At 39.8% G+C, this 25,073-nt stretch overlaps 1 protein-coding gene across 3 annotated transcripts in view; it reads right to left on the reverse strand.

The window, feature by feature from the left end:
• SMYD3 (SET and MYND domain containing 3) overlaps nucleotides 1–25,073 on the reverse strand; it is a 1,053,751-nt gene that overhangs the window by 212,597 nt on the left and 816,081 nt on the right. For all 3 annotated transcript variants that reach the window (XM_072647643.1, XM_072647645.1, XM_072647644.1), the window contains one exon: nucleotides 23,958–24,068. In XM_072647643.1, the coding sequence (XP_072503744.1) occupies nucleotides 23,958–24,068 (111 nt within the window). The remainder of the gene's footprint in view (nucleotides 1–23,957; nucleotides 24,069–25,073) is intronic.

A 25,073-nucleotide genomic window follows, 5' to 3' on the forward strand; every position in this document is an offset into this window, starting at 1 on the left:
TATCAGTTTAGTGAGGTTCAGGCTTGAGGTCATCATTTGGTTACATTTCCTCATGGAAGGTATGGAGATACCCACCAACACCTGAACTGAGACATGCAATGGCACTTCCTTGATGGAACTTGGGGTTCACCTAATGTCCAGTCCCTTCGGTCTAGGTATTTGGTGATCCCATTCATACTTTATGAGTCTGCAGGTTTGCAAAGGGCCCTGGAGGATGGTGGGACTAACTAGAGTGGGAAGGAGAATTCACAGTTTCTAAAAGAGACCATCTAAGCAAATTTCTTCATTTTATAGATAAGGAAATGAAGGATCAGGGAGGTAACTTGCTCAAAGTCACACAGGTTTTAAAGTCATTTTTTAGTTGTGTCAGACTCCCTGTATCCCCATTTTGAGTTTGAGATGCTGGAGTGCTTTGCCATTTCTTTGTCTGGCTCATTTTACAGATGAGGTTAGTGAGGTACACAGGGTTAAGTGACTTGCCCAGGGTCACACAGCTAGGAAATGTCTAAGGCTGGATTTGAACTCAGAAAGATGAAACAGGATTTGAAAGATGATCTTCTTACTACATATCTTTCCACGGTTTTATTATTTGTGAACCACTGAGTTTTGTCTCCTGCCTTTTATTTTTCTCCTGCATTTTCAGTGAGGTGAAGCAAAGGCTTCCAGGTTATCTGGAATATATTTTAAGTTGGCCACATAGACAGGAGTTGGGGGGAGGGCACAGACCTTAACCCATATATGTAGAGGCTCCTTTTACTCTCACCTATAAAGATACATCACAATAAAGACATGAGCTATATCTGGAGAGGGCAGCTACAGGTGGTGCAGTGAATACAGAGTCAAGCCTGACGTCAGACTGTTCATCCTGAGTTCAAATCTGGCCTCATCTTCCTAAATTCAAATCTGGCCTGAATTCAAATCTGAATACTTAACGGCTATGTGACCTTGGACAAATCACTTCACTCTATGGGCAGTGAAAAGTTAAGTGACTCGCTCAGGGTCACATGGTCAAAATGTATTAGAAATAGGCCAGGACTTGAACTCTAGCTTTCCTTATTATAAATCTGGGTTTCTAGGCACTATACCAAGGCTTCCTCTCTGCTATTCAGATCACAAATACTTAATAAATGTGTGTTGAATGAGTGACTTAATTAATCCTGGATATCCATAGGCTATGACAATGAGCTAGGATGTGACCCATCCTTCTTAAATCACAAAGGGAATAGCCTTCCCTTCCCTTCCCTTCCCTTCTTACTTTTCCTTTGAAGTTCACAAAGTATTTTCCTCAGAATAGCTCTGAGATGTAGGTAGTATAACCTTTAAAGTAATTGTTTGTATCACCAGGAGCCTCATGTGGCTACCACCACCTTTCCTCAGGCAGACAGCTCTATTTCTTTTAAGAGAACACTCCTATAATTCTATCAGTTCTTGTTTCTTCCTTTTATTCTATTCATATCTTCCTCTCCCACTTAACTATTTTCTCCAACTAACTGTAAAAGGCTAATCCAGCAGCTCAGCTTATTTATCTCACTTTGCTGTATTCCTCAGAGGTGGGTCTCTCCAGTTCGGCACCACTCAGTAGTTTCCTAGGGCACAGTGCCTACTATGGAGCTTCATGACTTGCTAGAGAGTGCAATACTTGGAAAACTCTCAGAAAAGAGCATTAAAATGGTAACAGGATTATTTTTTTTAAAAAAAAACATCACTGAAAAATCTCAGAATTGAGAGTTGGCAAGGACCCCAGTGACTTCCTAATCCAACCAAGGCATGACAGGAATCCTCACTATAACATCCCCAATGACTATGCACTTGAAGACCTTCAATGAGGGGAAATCCAGTTCCTCTCAAGGTGGTCCATTCTATTCTGGGAGAACTCTAACGATCAGGAAGTTTTTATTGACATCAAACTTAGATTTTGCTCTTTGTAATTTCTACCCTTTGCTTCTGTTTTTCCTCTTGGGGCTATACTGAGCAAATCTAATCCATCCTTCCTGTGATAGCTCTTCAAATGTGTAAAGAGAGCTATCAAGTCCTCTTGGATTCTTTTTTTCCTTCAGGCTAAACATGTCCAATTCTTTCACCTGATCTTTGTGATACTGACTTAGAATCTTCTGCTATCTTAGTTTCACTTCACTGGAGAGTCTCTAATTTATCTATGTCCTTCTTAGATAATGATACCCAGAGCCGAACACGACACTCCAGATGAGATCTGACGAAGGCAGAGTACAATGGAACTGTCATCTCCCTGTTCCTAGAAGTTATACTCTTTCTAATACAGATGGCCCAAGGTCACATTCATTTGTTTGTTTGGGTTTTTTGCTGCCATACCACCACGCTATTGACCTACATTGAACCTGCAGCCTACTAAAACGCCTACATTTTGTAAAATTGCTCTTTAACCATGCCGACTACTCGTATTCCTTTTAAAGTTGATTTCTTGTATCTAATTGTGAGAATCTACATTTATTTTTATTGAATTTCATCTTATTAGATTTAGCACAATGTACTAACCTGTCAAGATTGTTTATCCTATTGTTTATCCAGTGCAGTAGCTATCCCTTCCCATTTTCTGTCAACTGCAAATTTGATGAGCATGGCATTTGTGCTTTTATCTAAGTCACTGATAAAAATGTTGAAAAAAACCACAAAGTCAAACAGCTTTTGTAATTTCATTAGTGATCTCCTACCATACTGACATCAAACCATTAACAAGTAACCATTCTTGCTACCTTCCCTCAGCCCCCTTTGAAGGTAATGGAGTTAAGTGACTTGTCCAAGGTCACACAGTTAGTACAAGCCTGAGGTTGTATCTGAACTCTGGTCTTCATGACTGAGGGGCTGGTTACTCTGTCTACTGAATCACCTAGTTGCCCTTCAACTAACCCTGCTTTGAGTCCAGCTAATCAACCAGTTTTTAATCCATTTCATTGTAGTACCTTCTAGTCTACATCTTGCCATCTTCTCTCCAAGAATACTTTATTAAAAGCTTTGCTAAAATCTAGCAAACTAGCATTTCCCTTATCTACTAATTTAGTAAACCTTTCTAAAAATCAAGTAAGATTAGTCTGGCATGAACTGGTCTTCATGAAGTCATACTGGCTCTTTGTAATGACTTCTTTCTTTTCTGAATATTCACCATCTCTTTAATAATTAGCTCTAGAATTTTTCCAGGAAGCAAAATCAAGCTCACTGGTCCATAGTTTGTAGACTTTGTTCTCTTTCCTTATTTGGAGGTTGGGGCATTTGATCTTCTCCAATCTTGGGGAACTTATTTTCTATGATCCTTCAAACATCACTGACAGTGGCTCAAAAATGTTCTTTCAGGACTCAAGGATGCAGTTCATCTGAATCAAGTGACTTGAATTCATGAAGGATAGCTAGGTGTTCTTTACTATCTTCTTGGTTCAAATGTTACTTCTCAGGGCCTTGGTTTCTTCAGCTGAAAAATGGGGATCATAATAACCGTATGACCTGCCTCATAGGGTTGGAGTAAAAAGCAAATGTGAGGCATATAAATCTTAAAAGCTCCATTTAAAGGTGAGCTGCTCTTATTATTCTACAACCTATGGATTCTCCTTCCTTAAAAGGTTTCAAAATTATAAAGAGTATTAGAATGGCATAGTCGCATTCCAATTAGCATTGGTGTACACAATTTAGAGTGTGTAAATTTACTCAGGTGGCGCTAATACATTATTAGGAGAGTTAGAAGAGGATTTGATCAATTATTGGCCAAGAAGTGCCTCAGGAAGATATTAGAGGAACTAGTGGAAGATAATTATTCAGGATAACAACTAGTTCAAAATTGAAGTCATTAAAGAATACAAAGCACTTTAATACTAAGCTACAGCTTACTATATAGGATGGTCTCCTACACACAAGAAACAGCTTAGGTCAATTTTACTTAGATGGGTTAGTGATATGAGGGATTTAAAGCCCTTTTCACTGTCCTATAAAGGTCCTAAGAGGCTCTTTTCCCCATATGTGTGAATAGCTCCTAATAATCTGGAAAGACCCAAGAGATAGGATCAGATCCAACTGGCTTAGTGATTCTAATGAGAAAGAAGCCTAGTAAAATTCCAAACACATCCCCTTATCTGGTATATTGGTTCCCCCCACCCTCCCATATCCCCCAGAGAGCCATTTGCCCAATTGTTTACTGAATGGGCAAACTTTCAAAATGAAACGACTTGGCCCTCGTTCCTCTGCGAGCTTTGTGACTGAGAAAGATAAACACCTCCCTGCTATTCCATCTAAAAGTTGGCAGTGGGCACACAGTATTAGAAGTCTTCAAGAAAACCAGATCACTGTTTTTCCCACGATTTGTCCTTAGCTTCAAAGACTAGATTTCTGAACCCATGAATATTTTTATTTATACAATAAAAATTAAATAGCAATGGTCTTTTTTTTTGTAATGAAGCATTTCTAAGCATGGTAGTAGTAAAAGTAGTAATAATGACACTAACATTTAAACAAAATTTTAAGGTTTGCAAAATGCTTTATACATATTACCTCATTTGATTCTCTTATGTTTGGATGTTCTTCGGTCACATTTGACTCTTTGTGACCCCATTTGGGGTTTTCTTGGCAAAGGTATAGGATTGGTTTGCCATTTCTTTCTCTGGCCCATTTTACAGATGAGGAAACTGAAGCAAACAGGGCTAAGTGACTTGTCCAGGGTCATGTAGCTGGCAAGTGTCTGAAGCCAGATTTGAACTCAGGAAGATGAGTCTTCCCGACTTCAGGCTTGGTCCACTCCACTGTACCATCCAACTGCCCCCAACAACCCTATAAGGTAGATGCTATCCTGATTCCCATTTTATCAGTGAGGAAGCTGAGGCTCAGGAAAGAATAAGTGATTTTTTTCAGTATCACACAGCTAGAAAATGTGTGAAGCAAGGTTGAAATTCAGGTCTTCTTGACTCCAATATTCCACTAAGTCACCTAAATACCCATCAGGAATTGGAGATGGGAGAAAGGGGGTGGTTGCTTGCTCTAGATTAGATCATGGGTTCTTCATCATTTTTAGTGTCACAGATCCCCTTCGGCAGTCTGGTAAAGTCTATAGACCCCTCAGAATAATAGTTTTAAATGCATAAAATAAAAATGGTATTATGAAGGAAATCAAAGGTTAATTAAAACAAAAAAAGTTGTTATATTTTTGCACATCCACGCTCACAGACCTCCAGTCTATCACAAATTCCCATAAACACTAAGCTAACAACCCCTGCCCTACAGAGATGGGGCAATATAATTTTCAGAGATGGGAGATGCTATCAGATTTTTGTCCCTATCCAATCTCCTGAGGCTCTTAACTCTGACCACATTCCCAGAAGCTTGACCTGTGGTGACATCTTCCTATGTCTGTGTGTTCACTTTCCATGCTCCTACAAGACTAATCCCCCAATACTTGACCTCCAAAGGCCTTAAGTCCTAGTGTGGCAGCTTTGCTATAGAAACCTGATTTGTGGGACCCTCACATCCACCCAGACCATGCTCCCTAACACCCCACAACAATCCCTAGAATTCAAGAATCCCAAGAACTGTATCACCAAGAAATGAGATGAACCCTGTCACAAGAAGCAGCATGATACATTTTATACTCCACATAGTCATAGAAAATGCTCATCAAGGTAAGAGGAAGAGAAGGGATTGGTTGTTGCCCTTCGTCTAAAAAGAGGACCAAAATGATATCACCATTGTAAAGCGAAATTTCAGTGTGTCTACTGTGGCTGACCAGACCAGTACGAGCTCAGAATACGCTACCACAGGTTGAGCACAGATAGTCCCTGTGAATATTTGGGGTAGATAACTCAAATTTGTGCATTCTACATTTACTTTGTGCTGTTTCAATTCTGCTTTGCTCAAAGAGTACAGCATCTTTTCTTACGTGGGCATGCCATGCTGAGAGGTTCTGTGCCAGTGTCTCCCATGTAGCACAGTCAAATCTCTCTTCAGAGAGACCTTGAGAGTGTTCTCCATAAAATAGCCATTTTGGCAAGTGTACATTTTGCATTCAAACAATGTGGCCAGCCCATCGGAGTTGAGCTCTCTGAAGCATAGTTTGAATGCTTGGCAGTTCAGCTCAAGCAAGGACTTCAGTGTCTGGTACCTTATTCTGGCAGGTGATCCTCAGAATCTTCCTAAGACAGTTCAAATGGAAGTGATTTAGTTTCCTGGAGTGGCGCTGGTAGACTGTCCATGTTTCACAAGCATATAACGATAAGGTCAGCACAACGGCTCTGTAGGCCTTCAATTTGGTAGTCAGTCTAATACCTCTTCTCTCCCAAACCTTTCTTCGGAGCCTCCTAAACACTGTCCACACAGTCATAGAAAATGCTCATCAAGGTAAGAGGAAGAGAAGGGATACATAGGAATGGAAGAAGCAATACATTTCTTAAGAGGGAGCAGAAGAGACAGGAGTTGTAACTTTTGAGGCACCCAAGAGGATAGAGAGTGAGAAATCAAAATAACCCATCAAAAATAACCCATTTACTCCACAGAATACAATGAAAAAGAATTTTTCTCTGACACAGGTCAACCACTCCATTTATAGCCAACAATTCTCTTCTTATGACTCTCCTAACACTGGACATCTGGGTACATCTTTCTACCACATGCTGTCCCTATAACAATTACCAAAGAAAGGGCAGACATGGCACGGTAATGGTAAACATTACCACTGGTCTTCCCCTTCTCATTCTGACTACCAACATACTGAAAGAACATTCTAGGCCATGTAGTCCATCCTTATTTTATAGATGAAGAAACTGAGACCTAGAGAGGATGTGACTTATCCGAGGTATATCAGTAAGCACAGGGGGGGCCTGCTATTACAGGTTCTTAGATCTGCATTCATAAAAGGACAGGCAACTTTTGAGAGGTTAACAATAACTTTAATCAAGCACATGTATCATTCCTTTAACCAAGTATACATATCATTCAGTTAGTTCAATGAGTCAGCATCCTGAATTTCAAAGAAAATACAGAGACATGGCTTCCTCTGCCTGAATTTAGCAGACAATTGAACCCCAAGCATCTTACCATGTTACCAGAGAGGGAAGCATAACATCTGGGATGGAAGGGGGAACCTCCTTGGTGGCTTCCCAGAGTCCTCATCTGGCCAAACACTCTTACAAAAAGTAAGCCCCAAAGTAAAATCTCAACTCTAGAGAATTTATACCTTTTTTAGAGCCAGAGGGCTCAACCCTTGAGAATTAATGCCTCATTAACAAAAGCTGTGGGTGTTCCTATAAATCTACCCTAATCCAACTCCCCTTAATGTACAGGTCCATTAATGGGTGGGGAAGATCTTTAATCACCTTAACAATACAAATACATATACTATTTCTAGTTAAAGAAACTCTTGTTTCTGTACTTTACTCTGAGTAAAGACTCTTGATCGATAAAGGCAAGATTCAGTCTTGATTATACGAAAGCAAAAACAGCAAAAGATCCTATTTTGATTATCATCACACAAGGTCACACAAATAGGAAATAGTATAGTTAGAATTCAAACTCAGTTTCTCTGATTCCAAATTTCATTTTCTTTCATGGCACAGGGGTATCAAGGAGTTTTAGGATTATTAGAGACTATCTAGTTTAGGGATTAATCTTTGGTGCACAGATGGAGCCTGTGGGGAGATTTCAGGGATTCTGAAAACTTGAAAATAGGGGGGAAAGGAAATTACATTTTTATTTTCACTAATTGCTAACAGAAATTTAACATTTCCTTCAATTTTTTTTTAAAAAACCACACACACATTGGGGGTCCATAGGCTTTGCCAGATTGCCAAAAAGATCCATGACACGAAAAAAGTAGAGAACCTCTACTCTAAATTCTACCCTCTCATCCTTCACATAAGGCAGCTGAAGATGATAAGTGAAATCACTTATTCACAGTCACATAGCTTTTCCCTAAGTTACTTGAGAGGGATGGGGACCAGGGAAGCCAAGATAAGGAAAGAAAGAGAGGGTAATAGCAAGGTAGACTGAGTTGAGTTATATGTTGCAAAAGAGCTGAAGTTTGAGAAGGACCAGAGACAAGAAGACCACCCCAAAAAAAGCATATTAGGGTAATGCAGACACCAAGCAAGAGTTGAGGGAGAATTAAAGGTCAGCAAACCAGGATTCTGTGCAGGAAACATGCCAGGAAAGGTCTGAGCTCTAGCATACTCTCCAAATTCTTCAGTCTCAGGGAGTAGAGCATACCTGTGGCCCTTTGGGCACTGGACTATAGCACTAGGCTCTTCTCACCCATCTTCCAAGTGAGGCACAGTTGTGGAGAATTCCACCTGCTCACACTTAGCCTCTGGGAAGCCAGAGACTTTGAACTCCAGGTTGTGAAGTTGGCCCTTCTTTATTTAGTAGGAGTATCATTTAAAATGTCAGAGCAGAGAAGAATCAACCAAAAAAATATTTGCAGAAGATTCATCTGGTAGTGAAACACAGGATGGATTTGCAGTGGGCCGCTCCTGTTGCCCAGGAGCCCAATTACAAATTAATTGCAATAATGCAGTGAAGTGATAAGAGCTGAAATGAGGTTTGTGGAAGTGGGAATGAAAAAGGGAAGGGAGAATTCAACAACATTACGAAGAAAGAAAGTGATGCAAAAGGGATGTACAGATCCCTGTTTCAAAATCTGGCACACAATGAAGTAAACAAAATATATGTTGCCTGGAATTTATGGAATTTTTCATCCATAATGAGCCCACGGGACTTGGAGCCAAGATAGCGCAGCAGAAAGACACACATACTCTAGCTCTTCCCCGACAGCCCATAAAATACCTGTAAAGAAAGACTTTCAACAAATTCAAGAGCAGCAGAAGCCACAGAATAAAGGAGTGGAGGAGATTTCCAGCCCAGGGTGACCTGGAAGGCTGATGGGAAAGGTCTGTCACACTGGACACAGAACTAAGCACAGCCCAGCCTTAGCCTCAGGGCACCGCAAGGAGCAGGGGAGCAGGATGCGAGCAGGTGTCAGGGATAGAATCCCCAGGGGCAACAGAGATCTCTCAACCCACAGGTGCCAAAGGTCAGTGAGAGGGCTTTTCTAGCTGGCAGAGAAGGGAACTGAGTCTCCCCATAGCTTTAGCCCCAGGCAGCAGCTGCAGAGGCCACAGAGGACTTTGGTGACTCCCACAGCAGACAGCAACCCCCATCCATTGTGGGAGGCCTCATCTTAAAGCCCCTGGGGGAATTGAGCAGCTGATTTGAATCTCAGCTCCCAGTGCTGTGGGGGTGGAACTGAAGGCGAGGTGAGTGTGGAGAGAAAATTCTACTACTTGCAGATTATGGGCACAAAAGTTTTCTGGTTGCTCCCAGACCAGTGTGCAGGCTTGATGGTGCCACCTTGAGGAACTGAGATCTTACAGTTTCCCAGAGTATACCCTACTCTTGACAAAGAACCCAAAAGTCAAGTAACTGGTTGAGAAAATGCCCAAAACTGGGAAAAAAGTAAGACTATAGAAGGTTACTTTCTTGGTGAACAGGTACCTTCTCCCATCCTCTCAGATGAGGAAAAACAATGCTTACCATCAGGAAAAGACATAAAAGTCAAGGCCTCTGTATCCCAAACACCCAAAATAAACATTTAATGGTCTCAAGCCATGGAAGAGCTCAAAAAGGATTTTGAAAATCAAGTTAGAGAGGTGAAGGAAAAATTGGGAAGAGAAATGAGAGAGATGCAAGAAAATCATGAAAAGCGAGTCAACAGCTTGCTAAAAGAGACCCAAAAAATGCTGGAGAAAATAACACCTTGAAAAATAGGCTAACTCAATTGGCAAAAGAGGTCCAAAAAGCCAATAAGGAGAAGAATGCTTTAAAAAGCAGAATTAGCCCAATGGAAAAGGAGGTTCAAATGCTCACTGAAGAAAATAGTTCTTTCAAAATTAGAATGGAACAAATGGAGGCTAATGACCTTATGAGAAACCAAGAAATCACAAAACAAAACCAAAAGAATGAAAAAATGGAAGACAATGTGAAATATCTCATCAGAAAAACAACTGACCTGGAAAATAGATCCAGGAGAGACAATTTAAAAATTATGGGTCTACCTGAAAGCCATGATCAAAAAAAGAACCTAGACACCATCTTTCATGAAATTATCAAGGAAAACTGCCCTGATATTCTAGAACCAGAGGGGAAATAAATAAATATTGAAAGAATCCACTAATCACCTCCTGAAAGAGATCCAAAAAGAGAAACTCCTAGGAACATTGTAGCCAAATTCCAGAGTTACCAGGTCAAGGAGAAAATATTGCAAGCAGCTAGAAAGAAATAATTTGAGTATTGTGGAAAATACAATCAGGATAAAACAAGATCTAGCATCTTCTACATTAAGGGATTGAAGGGCATGGAATATGATATTCCAGAGGTCAAAGGAACTGGGATTAAAACCAAGAATCACCTACCCAGAAAAACTGAGTATAATACTTCAGGGGGGGAATGGTCTTTCAGTGAAATAGGGGACTTTCAAGCATCCTTGATGAAAAGACCATAGCTGAAAAGAAAATTTGACTTTGAAACACAAGAATCAAGAGAAGCATGAAAAGGTACACAGGAAATAGAAATCATAATGGATTTACTAAAGTTGAACTGTTTATATTCCTACATGGAAAGACAACATTTGTAACTCTTGAAACTTTTCTCAGTATCTGGGTATTTGGTGGGATTACACACAACACACACACAGATACATAGAGAGAGAGACAGAGGGCACAGGGTGAGTTGAATAGGAAGGAATCCTATCTAAAAAAATAAAATTAAGGGGTGAGAGAGGAATATATTGGGAGGAGAAAAGGAGAAATGGAATGGGGCAAATTATCTCTCATAAAAGAGGCAAGAAAAAGCCTTTTCAATGGAGGGAAACAGGGGGGAGGTGAGAGGGAAAACATGAAGCTTACTCTAATCACATTTGGCTCAAGGAAGGAATAAAATGCACACTCAATTTGGTATGAAAACCTATCTTACCATACAGGAAAGTGGGGGAGAAGGGGATAAGCAGCGTGGGGGGGGATGATGGAAGGGAGGACAAATGGGAGAAGGTAGCAATTAGAAGTAAACATTCTTGGGGAGGGATAAGGTCAAAAGAGAGAACAGAAGAAATGGGGGGCAGGAGAGGATGGAGGGAAATATAGTTAGTTTTACACAACATGACTGTTATGGAAGTCATTTGCAAAACTACACATATATAGCTTATACTGAATTGCTTGCCTTCTCAGTGGGGATGGGTGGGGAGGGAGTAAGGAAGAGAAGGTGGAACTCAAAGTTTTAGGAACAAATGTTGAGTATTGTTCATGCACACAACTGGGAAATAAGAAATACAGGTAATGGGGTATAGAAATTTATCTTGCCCTACAGGTCAAAAGAGAAGATGGGGATAAGGGAAGGGAGGGATGTTAGAAGGGAGGGCAGATTGGTGGTAGGGGTAATCAGAATGCTCAGAGTTTTGGGATAGGGGAGGGGAGAGATGGGGAGAAAATCTGGAACTCAAAATTTTGTGGACATAATGAGTCCACGTCATCTCTGTTAATCTGAACCACACAGTCTCCCCAGCTAATAAGTGTCTAACCATAGCACATGGGTCATCCCAACAAATTCCCTCCAAAGCCATCTTTCTTTTGGGCTGTGAATAAAAATCTGTCTTTGCTTATTAATGTCAACTACACACATGCACAAACAGCTAATGATCACACCTCAGGCCTCTGGTCCCTGAATCCTGAAAATGTACACCAGGTGCAAACATTGCTTCCAGCAGATGGAGGCACTCAATAAATATTCCTTCTTGATGAAACCTAGGAAATGGATTTTTCAGGTTCCAAGAAAAGTTTTAGACATGGAAATTTAAGGAAAATGTCATTATCTGGGACTCTACTAAATGGAAGAAGTATTGCTGGATTTAAAGTTAAAGAACTTGACTACCTTTATGTGTTCCCTGAAGTAACTTAATTTTTATGGGTCTCAGTTTCCCCAAAATGATGGGGAGGGGTTTGCAATAGATGATTTATAGGGCCTCTTCTGGCTCATGATCCTATAAATCTATGATAATTTTGATAGAGGTTGGGTTGATTTTTACATTTTCATTATCCACCCTCCCAAAAAAAATTTGCTAAGAAAACTAATATAGACTTAGAAGAGATAAATTTCTCCAAGAAAAAAATGGGATGCAGAGATGAAAAAATGCATCTTCCTCACTTCATCCTATAGGTGGGGTAGCTTGTTTATGGATACTGCATATGGAGAACCCTGAAACTTAGCTGTCCATGAGAAGATCGAATTGATCCTGTACATTTATTGATCCTATTTATAATTACATGATTTTGTTCCATAACTGCTTCAGTCACAGTTCTCTGCCTCTGAACTTGGTTCAGAATTCTGCTGGTCTCTAAAAGATCTGTAAAGGGTTAAATTTAAAACTCCAGATCTCTGGCTAATCATTGATCAATTCTTGCCTCAAGGAATTAGCCGCCCTTAGGAATGTGTGTGAACATAAGGGAATCTGGCCTGGTATCTTTACACCACCAAGCTATCCTTCAAGGATGTCTGGTTTGCTGTCCAAAAAGTCTGGGCCACAAACAATGAGCACTTCTTAGTCTCAGTAGGGAAGGAGGGGGTCACGGCTAGTCCCTTATTATCAAAGTTCCAACCAATCCTATTGTTCCCTGTGTTCTATAACCAATCATGTTGCCTTCAACCCTATGATGTCACCTGCCCTGTTCTGTTCTTTGTTCTGTACTCCCCAAAACCTATAAAAGGAGAGCTGTCCTTTAGTTCAGGGTCATCAGCATAAAGGAAGGCAATCCATTTATCCATTTATTAACAGCTACACACATCACTGGTAATAAATGTTATCTTGCTTGGAGAAACATGCCTTGGTTTACCTTTTTATTAAATTTGTATCTTGAAAAGTATAAAATTCAGTCATAGATTTAGAGTTCAAGATACTTTAAAGGTTATCTACTCTAATTCTTCTCATTTTACAGATAGAAAACTAAGGCTCAGAGAATTTAAATGATTTGCTCAAGGAAGCAACAGAGGTAGAGTTCACATCATCTAAGGCTAAAGTAAGAGCTCTCTTCAATTTACCAAGCTATCTTTTAATATGCTGGCTATTTTGGCAGCACTGGTTTTTTTTGGGGGGGGGAGTCTTTTTCTTCCTATTCTTTGTTAGAAGGGATAATATGCTTGTTAGGGGAAAGGGGAGAGATGTATTTGGAAATTAGATGATGTAGAAATGTTTTAAAATATTTAATATTTAAATTTAAATATTTAATATGTAAAATTTTTTAAAAAAGAAAATAGACCTTTAAAACAAGGATACACCAACTATAAACCATTTAAATATAATCATTAAAGCAAGTCCTCTAAGCACCTCCAACAGACAGCAATACAAAGATGAATCCAACAGGTCCATGTCTTCATGGAATTTATAGTCCAGTTGAAAAGTTATTTGTACATACAAATAATGAGCATGTATATGGCATTATACAATTAGTTTCACAAATGGAACCAGAGAGGTGCTCTTAGAGTTCAGGGGAAATAAATTTCCTTTACCAATAAAGATTAGCACCTTCTCTGTAATTTATATCATTACAGTCACCAAGGGAATTGGTAAGTGAAGTGATTTGCAAGGGTCACACAGCATATGTCAAAAGCAGAACCTGAAATATGTGTATGTATGTACATATATGAAGATGTATGTATACACATGTAAAAGGATTGTAGAGATAGAATACAGTAGACAGCTGGCCTTGAAGCCAGAAAGATGTGGGTTCAAACTCCACCCTCTAATTAGGAGCAAACCCCACCATCAGCAGGGAGAATGGGCACACATAAAGGTCACAAGTAGAGAAGGACCCATGTAGAGAACTCAAGTGAGTCAGGTATAGTGGAGGAGGGGCAATTAACACTCCAGGGCTGGAAGGTAAAAGAGTTGGTGATGTCTTTGTAGACTCCACTGGACACTGGTGACTTCTGGGCAGTGCTTAGCTGCGGTTCCACTGCCTCTGGTTTCTGGCTCAGCTGAGATCCTTGATGAGTTTTGCACTCCCATGATGAGCTCAGTGCACAAAAACTATGGATGCCTCCAGACTGGTTGCCGCCTGATGCTGCTCTGATGGATGCCACTTAATGGTTTGGCTGTTGCTTCTTGTCTAGCTTCCAGCTTTAAGTTCAGCTGAAATCCTGGCCTAGGGCACTGCTGTGCACTTTAGGAAAGCATGATTCCCCATTTGCTAGAACCAGAAGGACACTCAGCTCCTAGGCCTTCTATCTCCTAACTAGGATCTCAGTTCTAGATACTTGACTGCTTTCACTGACTCAACTCAATTGTGCAGCTGGAGTCTGCTGCACTAAATTGTGCCCCAAGTCTCTGTCAATGAGGAGATAGGAAGAGGGACCCCCACACACTTCGCTCCTCCCCCACCCCCACTGTGCTGTATTCTCCCAAAGGAGTCCTCAAGATTTGGGCTTTACCTCCACAGGTGAGTCTCTTTTCAATTGATTTTGAAACTAGCTTCTGAAATTTTAAACTTTCATTTTCTCCTGTTGCCCCACATCAATGGGAAAAGGACAGGTCATTCTTCCCTAGAATTCATATGCCTTTCCTGGTGCTTTCAAATTTGAAAAGGTTCCTCAAAGTCTGAAAGGTTCACACTCTTCTTTCTCTGTTAATTGCCTCCTGTAATTTCATCATGTAGACAAGGAGGAACCAATTGATCAGGAATTTTCTGATTAATCCCTCACTACTTACATAAATGCTTGAAAATAGGGTTCAGGATTAAGAAATGGAAAAGGTCAACAGAAACCTCAGAAGGACACGCAATAAATAATTTACCCAAGAAAGTTGGAAGGCGCTGGGTATAAGGGCACTGCAAGCAACATTATAAGAAATTCAATGAACTTTTCCCCAGCAGCAAAAGGGGAAAAGGCTACAAGCACAGCTGCTTATGAAGAATCACCTGTGTCTGGGGAGTCAGATCACTAACTAGTTGGGGCAAAAGTCAAAATCAAAATCAAATTAGATGAAAGGATAAAAATGAGAAGGCACTGAATGGGATTACAGAGGCATCAATGCCAGCCTTAGGAACAAGCTGTGACTTCCAAAGAACAGTAAACAGATGACAGTAAAGACATTGACCCCATCGCCCTTTCTTTATGGAATCATAGAATAGTTCATCTTTTCCAACACTTTTCTGAAACAGGAGTCCTCCCACACTACATCTTTGACAAATGGTTCCCCTGCTTCTACTGGAAGGACATTTAAAAGGAACAAACTGAGATGACCTAAGGCCCATTCCACTTTTGCATAGCATTAATCATTGTGAAAATTTTCATTTTATTAAGCCTAACTCTTCAATTTCTACCACTGCTTTTAGCACAGCCTTCAATGCCACTAAATAAGAAAAATTAAACTTCCCTTTTGCAAATTAAAACCTAAAAATATTTGAGGAAAGCTATTATGCTTCCCCTATCCAAGGATATGGTGGTTAATGTTTCGTAACTGGTTCCCCACAAAAAAAAAATATACACAGAACACTTTCAAATTTGAGCTACATTATTAAAATTTTCTTTTCTACTTTTTTTTTTTACCATCTAGAATATCAAAAAATAAAATTTTGAGCCCTGATTTGTAGTTTGCCAATTTCTGAGGTATAAATGCTCTCACCAAAAATTTAACAATAAGCTGGGGAGCTGGGTGGAGCTGACTCCAGCACACCCCTGTCCTTATCACATCTTCTTGAGATGAGACATCCCTAGACCTTTAACTAAACTTTTAAAAGTATGATGTCCATGCAAAGAAGCAATGTAGCAGAAAAAATGTGGAATTTAGAGGTAGAGGGCTTAGGTTCCAATTCAGACACCGTTATTAACTATAGGTTGGGAAAGACATTTAACTCCCAATTTTCCTCATCTATAAATTGAGTGAGCTGAACTAGAGCACTCCTACCTTCCATCTCCAAATCTATAATTCCATGATCCTGGATAATCTCTTCTGCATGTGAGAGGTAATCAAGTACATGACCATGGGGGCCCACAACACTTTTGAGTAGTTTCCATCTGACTTTAATGTGTTGATGTATTGATTAAAAAAAGAAATATATAAGCATGTATGGTTTTCTAAGTCCATATGCAACCTGCAGGGATCCTTATGTATGGTTTAGGGGTCGTTATTTCTACCGGAGTTTGGCATCACTTTAAGGTTTGCAAAGGGTTTTATATATATTATCTCAATGGATCATCCCCATAACCCTGTGAGGTAGGTGCTGTTATTGTCATCTCCATTTTACAAATGAGTAAAACTGAGAGCAAAAGAGATGAAATGAATTGTCCAGAGTCACCCAGCTAGTAAGTTTATGAGGCAATATTAGGACTTGGGTCTTCCTAATTCCGAGTCCACGCTTTCAATATTACAATGCCTAGATGCCTCTGGTCACCTGGATTATCTCCACTTTGTCACCTAAAAATGCTGTTCCCAGAACCAAAGATAATCCTGTAGTCAGATGTGGTTGGACCAGAGTAGAATAAAAGTGGGATTATCACTTCCCTCCTGTTATATATGTCAAATCAACAGAGAGTAAAGAATGCTGATTGTGGAGTCAAGAAGACCCAAGTTAAAATCTGGCCTCAGATGCTTATATGACCCTTGGCAAGTCATTAACCTTTGCCTCAGTTTCCTCAACTGTAAAATGAGATTAATAATAGCACCTACCTCTCAGGGTTGTTGAGAAGAGCAAATAAGACAATATTTGTAAAGCAACATAGTACAGTGCCTGGTATATGTTTAATAAATATGACATTTCCTACCCCCTTCTCCTCCTTCAAATCAGATTAAAATTGTGTTAGCTTTTATGAATGCTGTATCACATGGCTGCTCATACTGAGTTTGTGTTCCACTGAAACCCACAGATCTTTCTCACAAGAAATGCTTACTAGCTACCTTTCTTCTATCCTTGTCAGTCAATCAAAACGTATTTATTAAGCGTGTGCCACTATGTGCCAGGTACTGTGCCAAGCACTGTGTATGCATAGAAAGGTAAAAATAGCCCCTGTCCTCAAGGAGCTCACAATCTAATGGATTTTAAAGCTGAACAACAATTCCATAGATTCAAGTAGAGAAAGATTTTAAATTTATCCCTTATTAAGTTTTACCTCATTTGAACTAGCTTATCATTCTAACCTATTGTGCCATTTGGAGTATCTGTATTTGTCACCCACCATGTTACCTATCCCTAGCGGTATGCTGGAACTTCCTTGTACCAGCTCTTGAGAGCTGATTGTTACATTTTCACTGTAAGCATTTACATCTAAGGAAATAAGCAAACGCTACAAATCAGGACTTGATTTATTGTTTTATTGATGGTCTAGACTTAAGAAAACCTAGGAGCAGATAGGTGGCAGTGCTAGATCCAGAGTCAGGAAAAGCTAAGTTCAAATTCAGCCTCTAGTTTTTTAACCTTGGGCAAGTCACTTACCCTCTCTCTGCCTCAGTTTCCTCATTTGTAAAATGGGGATAATAGCATCTGTCTCTCAAGGTTATTGTGAGGATCAAATGAAATAATTTTTTAATGAAGTACTTAGCACAGTGAGTAGTACATAGGCACTATGTAAATTTTGGCTATTATTAAGAAAATGATGAAAAATGTTAATAATGAAAATTAAATTTCATTAATAATGAAATGTTAAAGTTAAAAATGTTAATAAAAATGTTAATAATGAAGATTAAAGAGTGTGATGTTAGTACATCTCCATCTCTCTCCCCAACCCCTGCTAGAGCTGGTGGTTAAACATTTACCAGCACACCTCTGCCTATCCCTCTCAGCTCCATGTCATCTGAGAATCTATCTGATAATCATGCTATATATTCTTTCATCAAAGTCACTGAAAATCACATTTAGCAGCACAAAACCATAGACATATCTGTGGATCATTCCATTGGAAACCACCTTCTTTGAGGCCATGGTCTTCTTAGTCATCTTTACTAGAGATCTCTTTCCTCTTTTTTAAAAAAAAAATCTTCCTCTTTTTGAGACACCCTGAAAAATATCCTTGCTTTTAAAGTGATATTACTTCTGGCACAAATTTCTTCTGTGTGTTTTATGTCAGTCCTTTGGCCCAAATTATCTGCATGAATTATTTGGGCAAGTCAACCTCCCTGACTTTCAAGTTCCTCATGCATAAAGGGAAAGTGATGATACCTGAACTATCCAAGTCACAGGATTGTTGCAAGGCAAGCCATCTTCCTCATTAGTAATAACAGCTGTCATCAAGGTCTGGTCTACTGTGACCTTTTTGCCATATTCCCAAGGCCTCACCTTTGCACCATAGTAACCCAACTTATAGCTCAAGAAATTTAGCTCAAAATCCTAATTAAAGGTGAAAAAAAAAAAGCTCAGTCCTGCCAACAACATAATCCCAACCATTCCTTCCTTCATTCAAGAACCTGTTGAGTATTTTCTGCATCTGCAGTCCCCCCATAGGTGATAAATCTAAGAGGGTCCCATGTGCTGAGTTCCATAAAACTGCCAAAAACTATTTGCTAGTACAGAAACTGTACAAGAGTCCCCAGAGAACCTCAACAATATCTGGCACATATGCTAATATTCAAAAGCCAGCATTGGAAAGGGAAAACTGCTGTTACGAGAACCTCAGAGTGAGGTTCAATTTCCTTTGTCTTTTATACATTCAACTCACCTCTTCTGAATACACTCTGGACAGACTGTCACCTTCAATGACCTGACAGGAATGTCCCTTGGAATAAGGTCAGATTCCTGGATCAGGACAACATTCGTTAGTCTGCAGTGGAGTAAACACTCATCTCTCTCCTTGTTGGCATCAGAAATCATGATGGGCTTTGATTTCGGTCACAATGACCTGCTTGCTCTTCCTCACACATGACCTTCCATTTACCATTTCTAAACTTTCATACAGGTTGTCTCCTCCATGTCTGGAATGCCCTCCCTCCTCAACTCAGCCTCAAAAAATTCCTAGCTTCTTACAAGGGTTTCAAGTCCACCTCTTACATGAGGCCCATACCTGATCCCCTCCATATATGGAGAGCTGGAAGGAATCTTAGCTAGAAAACAACTAGTCCTATGATCATTGAATCATATATTAGAACAAGAAGGAATCTTAGAGGTGGTTGATTCCAACTCTTTTGCTTTAAAAATGGGGAAACTGAGGCATATAGCGATTAATATGCTTTAGATGACAAAGGCAGTGATAGATAGAGTCAGGATTTGAACCTAGATTCTCTGACTTCAAAGTCAGGGCTCTTTCCATTGTGTGACATTTTATATTTATTCTCCTATAGCTATTTTTTCCATCTTCCTCCTCATTATTATCATTGCTAGCATTTAGCACTATACCAGTGTTATCTCATTTGATCCCCATAACAATCCTATGAGGTAGGTGCTATCACACTCCTCATTTTACCAAGAAGGTAAGGTTGAAGAAGAGTAAGGAATTTACCAAGGGTCACACAACTAGTAAGAAGCTGAGGCTGGATTTGAACACAGGTCTTCTTGACTCCAGGACACGCACTCTGTAACACTCAGCTGCCTAACAATATATGTTCTTTGAGGGCTGTGACTTTTTATTTTTGACTTTGTATTCCTAGCAGGGTGCCTTGAACACAGGAGTAAATAAGGGTTTGCTGAATGAATATATCCTCTATTTACCTTTCCAGTACTAGCCACATGGAACCCAGGGGCTTTATAGCTTCTTTCTTTACTTTCAGAATGAGAAAAGAAATTTGGAATTTGCTTATAAGTCAAGTTAAGCATCCTACAAAAATCACATTTCTGAGCATTCTGGATTTTAAGAAAGAAACTAATGGAAGGCATAGCATAAAATCCTGTAAAATGAACTTTTCTGCTCACCAGCTTCCTGTCATTAATAGAGAATAATTTGGGGACTAATTAGGGGCTAGATGAGGTGGGGAGGGAAGGAGGACACATAAGAACATGTCTCAAGAACTACTGGCAAACAGTCATTCTCAAAATTTGCAAAATAATGAACAAAAATTTCAAAGTAGATCTCAATGGCCACAGTGTGTTTGTATTAATAAAGAGAACTGCATGGTATATTAGAAATAGCACTGGGCTTGGCAGCAGAAGATGTGAGTTTCAATCCTGGCTGTACTACTTATTTCCTATATAGTGTTATTAACTTCTAGGAGTCTCAGTTTCCTCATATGTAAAATGAGGAAGGACTAGATAATCTAAATCCTACAAGTCCTAGCACAAGCAAGGAAACTTGTTTCTGCCAACAGTCCTATTATCTAATTACTGTTATTATGCTTAGTAATAATAATATCTTGACATCTTGAATTTTATTTAGCCCTTTACATTTCCCTAAATACTTTCATCTCTATGAATTCATTTGATCCTCACAAAATCATGGTAACATAGGGAAGGCAGATATTTTTATCTCTGTTTTATGGATGAGGGGAAAAATCACCAAAAGGTTATATAATTTGCCCATAGTACTACTGAGCTGAGTTTAGAATTAGTACTATAACCCAGATCTCCTGATCATTAGTCCAGCAGTCTTTGTCAACAAGGACCACTTCAAACCATGTAAGAAAAACTAATTGTTCACAGCCTTTGATTCTCATATCACACTACTGGACATACACCCTACCAAGGAAGTCAAAGGCAGAAAGGTCCCATTTATACCACAGTATTCATAGTAGTGTGACCACAAAAAATTAGAACTGAAGTGGGTGCCTGCCCCTGAAGAACAGTTGAACAGACTGTTGCACAAGAATGTCATGGGCTTGTGCCATATGAAATGACAAGAGTGTGGAATTCAGAGGAACCTGAGATGACTTACATGACCTGATCCTGAGTGAAATAAGCAAACAGGAAAAGAATATACAAATGATTACAGTAATACAGATGAAAAGAATTTTTCTTGTTGTGTTTGCAATCTTGTTCTCAAAGAAGACCATGATGTCAAGATGATGACATGACTTGTAGGTGACTTTGTTTTGAGTGAAGAGGGCTGTGCAGGTCACCAGCCTCACTTCTCCTCCAGAGCCATCTGGATCCAGTGACCTGATGTTCATCAGGATGACTGGAGATGACCCAGGATGCAATGGGAGGCCTTGGCCATTTTAGGCTAAGGTCTTATTAGATTCTCACTTTGAGTGAGATACACACATTCAATGAATGGGCTTCTTTAAGTAGTTACTTAAATTACCCTTTAATAAAAGAAAAATCAAAGTGGGAGAGGAAGACCCTCAGAGTTCCTGGGTAAAAGAGAAACAATTACTATTTAGTGAGTGCTTAATAAATGCTAATTGATATCAGATGCAGATTTTGCTTAACCTTTTATTTATTTACTGGTACAATAGAGTGCTCACATTCACAGGGAGGGGAGAGAAGGCAAGTTTATCCAGAAATGAAACTGATATAAAAAACAAAAGGTCAAAGTGAAACTCAATTCTTAAAATGATCATTTCAATCCCATAAATCACCTGATTATCAGTTCATAAAGAATAATAAACATGGTTATTGTTGGGTCGTTTTGGTTGTGTCTGACTCTTCTTGACCCCATTTAGGACTGTCTGGACAAAGATACTGGAATGATTTACCATTTACTTCTCCAGCTCATTTTACAGATGAAGAAACTGAGTTAAACAGGGTTAAGTGAGCTACCCAGGGCTATACAGCTAGTAAATGCCTGAGACCATATTTGAACTCAGGTCCTCCTGACTCTAAGGGTGGTGATCTATCTATTTTTTCACCATCTAGTTGCCCAATAGACACAGACCTGGAAGGCATTACAGACCAATCAACCCCCTCATTTTAAAGTGAAGAGCTGAGATCCAGAAAATGTAATGACCACATGAGAGAAGAGGGACACAGGGCTAGCATTCTGAAAGATCTCCAACCCCAAACTTGGAGCTCCTTCTACTGTCCCAAGACAGAACACAATCCTTCTCTGATAAGAGATCCGGTCTCAGAAAAACACTCAGTACAAATATATATCCCACCCACCCATTGAGTTTCTCAGATGAGATGACAGACATGAATACACCTTTAGAAGTTAAAAGCATTCCCATATGTAAAGTATCATCTTTATTAAAAGCATTGCCAGATGTCCCTGCCTATACTCCTCTCCCCAGGAGCAAAGGTAGTGAAATGGAAAGGGGACTATAAATTGAATGGACAAGGCAGCTGCTGACCACAACTGACCCCACGGCATGAAGCCACTGAGAAGGAAAGCTGGTTCCACAGTTTTAAGAATATTTTCCCTTCAATTTCATTTCAATGCAAGGCAGACAGTTGCTCTGATAATTCGCATAATATGTCCCCTGAATTGCTCTCACTGCATTCAAACTAGGCTCCTGTTAGTGAGGCCTAAACAGATTCTCCTCCTCATGGCCAAGGCAGGGTGCAGAAAGGCCAAGAAGGAATAATGAGGTGGTGACACTTTCTATGACTCTCTATGGTTAGGTCTTCAGACTGAGCAATGCCATTGCTATTTCCTTAGCCACAGGCATGGCCTGTGGTAGTCTGCTGCCAGCAGGCCTGGTTTGTCTGGAAATGAAACTGAAATAAGGACAAAATGAAGAAGACAGAGAGAATTGGGGGGGGGGGGGAGAAAAGGAAGAGAGAGATTGAGGAGATTCAGAGAAGGGGGAAAGAGGAAGAGGAGGAAGGAAGAAGAAAGGGAGACACAGGGAGAGGGGGGAGAGAGAAAGAGAGAGAGAGACAGGGAGAGAGAGAGAGGGAGAGGAAGAGTAGGAGAGGGAAAGGGAGAGGGAGAGGGAGAAGGAGAGGGAGGGAGGGAGGGAGAGAGAGAGAGGGAGGGAGGGAGAGAGAGAGAGAGAAAGAAAGAGAGAGAGAGAGAGAGAGAGAGAAAAGAAGAAGAAGGAGAAGAAGGAAGGGAGAAGAGGGAGATAGGAGGAAGATGAAGGGAGAAAAGGAGAGAAAGAGACATGCCCTTTCCTCAAACTCTTCCTGGCTGAGGAGGTCCATGACAACCAGTAACTTTCACAACTGATATCTCAAAGGTTTGGAGTCTCTTCCAGAGCAAAACATTTTAAAGCAGAAATCAGACCAGGTTTTGGAACACAAACTAGTCTCATCATAAGGAGAAAATCACTGAAACTGTACTTGAAATTCACTGACCAACCAAACAACTAGCCAACTAATCAATATTTACTAAGCATGATTTTTATATTCAGCATCTAAGAAACAAAAAAAGGGAAACACTTGCTCCTTTTCCAAGTAAAATCAACGTCTAGGGTCATGACAAGTATTATTCACGATTGCCTATAAATTCAAATCTATAATGAGGTCCTGTATTGTGTAATATCCCTGGGCTTCAAATTCTGGCTTTGATAACTTTAAAAAAACCCACAATATCTCTGAGTCTCAATTTTCCCATTCTTAAGATGGGGATAATACTTGCACCACCTATCTTATTGACGTGTTTCAAGGAAATTACTTTTTAAAGTTTAAAGCATTATTTCATCGCATCTTATTCTAATTATTATAAATGAGGCACTGTGCTAGGTAGAAAAGATGACACAGTTCTTTCCTGTTGGGTGGGTGATGCAAATTTAAGAAATTAGATGTATACAAGGAAGCGCACTGCTTTTCTTTATTCATATAGGGCTTATTCATCAGAAGTCACGTGTTTCTAAACTTTTATAGGACAAAGCTCTTATCCACTAACAAAACTGACATCTATATCATGCTTTAAAATTGGAAAGCATTTTGCACAGATGATGCATACATAAGCCTCACAATAAACCAATGGGATATTATCATCACCCCCATCTTACAGATGAGGAAACTAAAGTTCTACAAGGTTGTGTCTCACCCATGGTCACATAGATAGTAATCATCAGAGAGAGGCTGAATTTGAGCTCAGAGCTTCCAGACTCCAAGTCTTGAACTCTATCCCACCTGAGAAGCATTCTATTACTGCCTCACACAACATACCTTGGACTGGGTTCTGCATAGGGGACAGTCGCAATCAAAGCAGTACTGTTCTTTCAGCTGCTTCTGTCTCTCTGCACTGGGCATCAGCACATCAAGGTAGCAGATGGTAAGCTGCATGGAAGCAAAAGGGGAAAAGAAAGGAGATGGTAAGGCTGGATTCTGCACCAGGTCCGCTAAGTGACACCTTCTACAGGCCACATGGTGGGGCATGAACAAGGGACTGAATGGAAAGGGGTTGTCTGATGACCTTTGAAGAGAAAGGGGTCGGGGGTGGGGGGAAATGGCTCATTTAGTTTGTTCTGGCCACTTATCTTTCTAAGGAGGCTTCTGGCTTTTAGGCTGTCCTCCAAAAATTATCTTACTAAAGTAAAAGTCTGACCATTCGACTCTCTGGCCCAAGAAATTTCAGGAGTGCCTTATTGTCTCTAGGATAAAATAAAAACTCTCTAATTGGGCACTTAAAAAGCCTTTCACAGTCTGCCTCCAGTCTACTTTCCAAGCTTTTTCATATTAATCCCTTTCATGCATTCTATGCTCTAGCCAAATCAACTTATTGGCTATTTCTAGAAATTTACACTGGGTGTATGTGTGTTTATGTGCATGTTTGTGTATAGGCAGGTACACATGTGTAATGTACATTACATTATATGATGCATATATCCATCTATACTTGTATAGGTACATTTATTTGCATATTACATTTATGCAAGTGTGTATGTACATGTATGTGTCTGTATGTACAAATGTACACATAGGGGTATATGTGCATGCAGATTTACTTATGTGTGTATAATACATGCAGCAGAAGTATTACTGATATTAATGTTATTACTATGGAAGTCTTATTGAGTGTTGTTTTTTTTAAATCTATATTTGCTTGGTTTTAGGCTTAAAATCATAAGCCCATGGATTTAGACCCAGAAGAAACTTCAGAGGTCATCTAGTCCAGAGGTATCAAAATAGATACACACACGTGACCTGTATATATTCCTGTTCTTTGAATATATTCAGCTCCCAGCATTTTCTCTGGCTGTTCTCCCTATGCCTACAACTTTCTCCTTCCTCCACTCTGGCTATTGACCTCCCTGGCTTCCTATAAGTCCCAACTAAAATTCT

This window comes from Notamacropus eugenii, chromosome 2, assembly GCF_028372415.1.
Source record: "Notamacropus eugenii isolate mMacEug1 chromosome 2, mMacEug1.pri_v2, whole genome shotgun sequence".
NCBI classification, from domain to species: Eukaryota; Metazoa; Chordata; class Mammalia; order Diprotodontia; family Macropodidae; genus Notamacropus; species Notamacropus eugenii.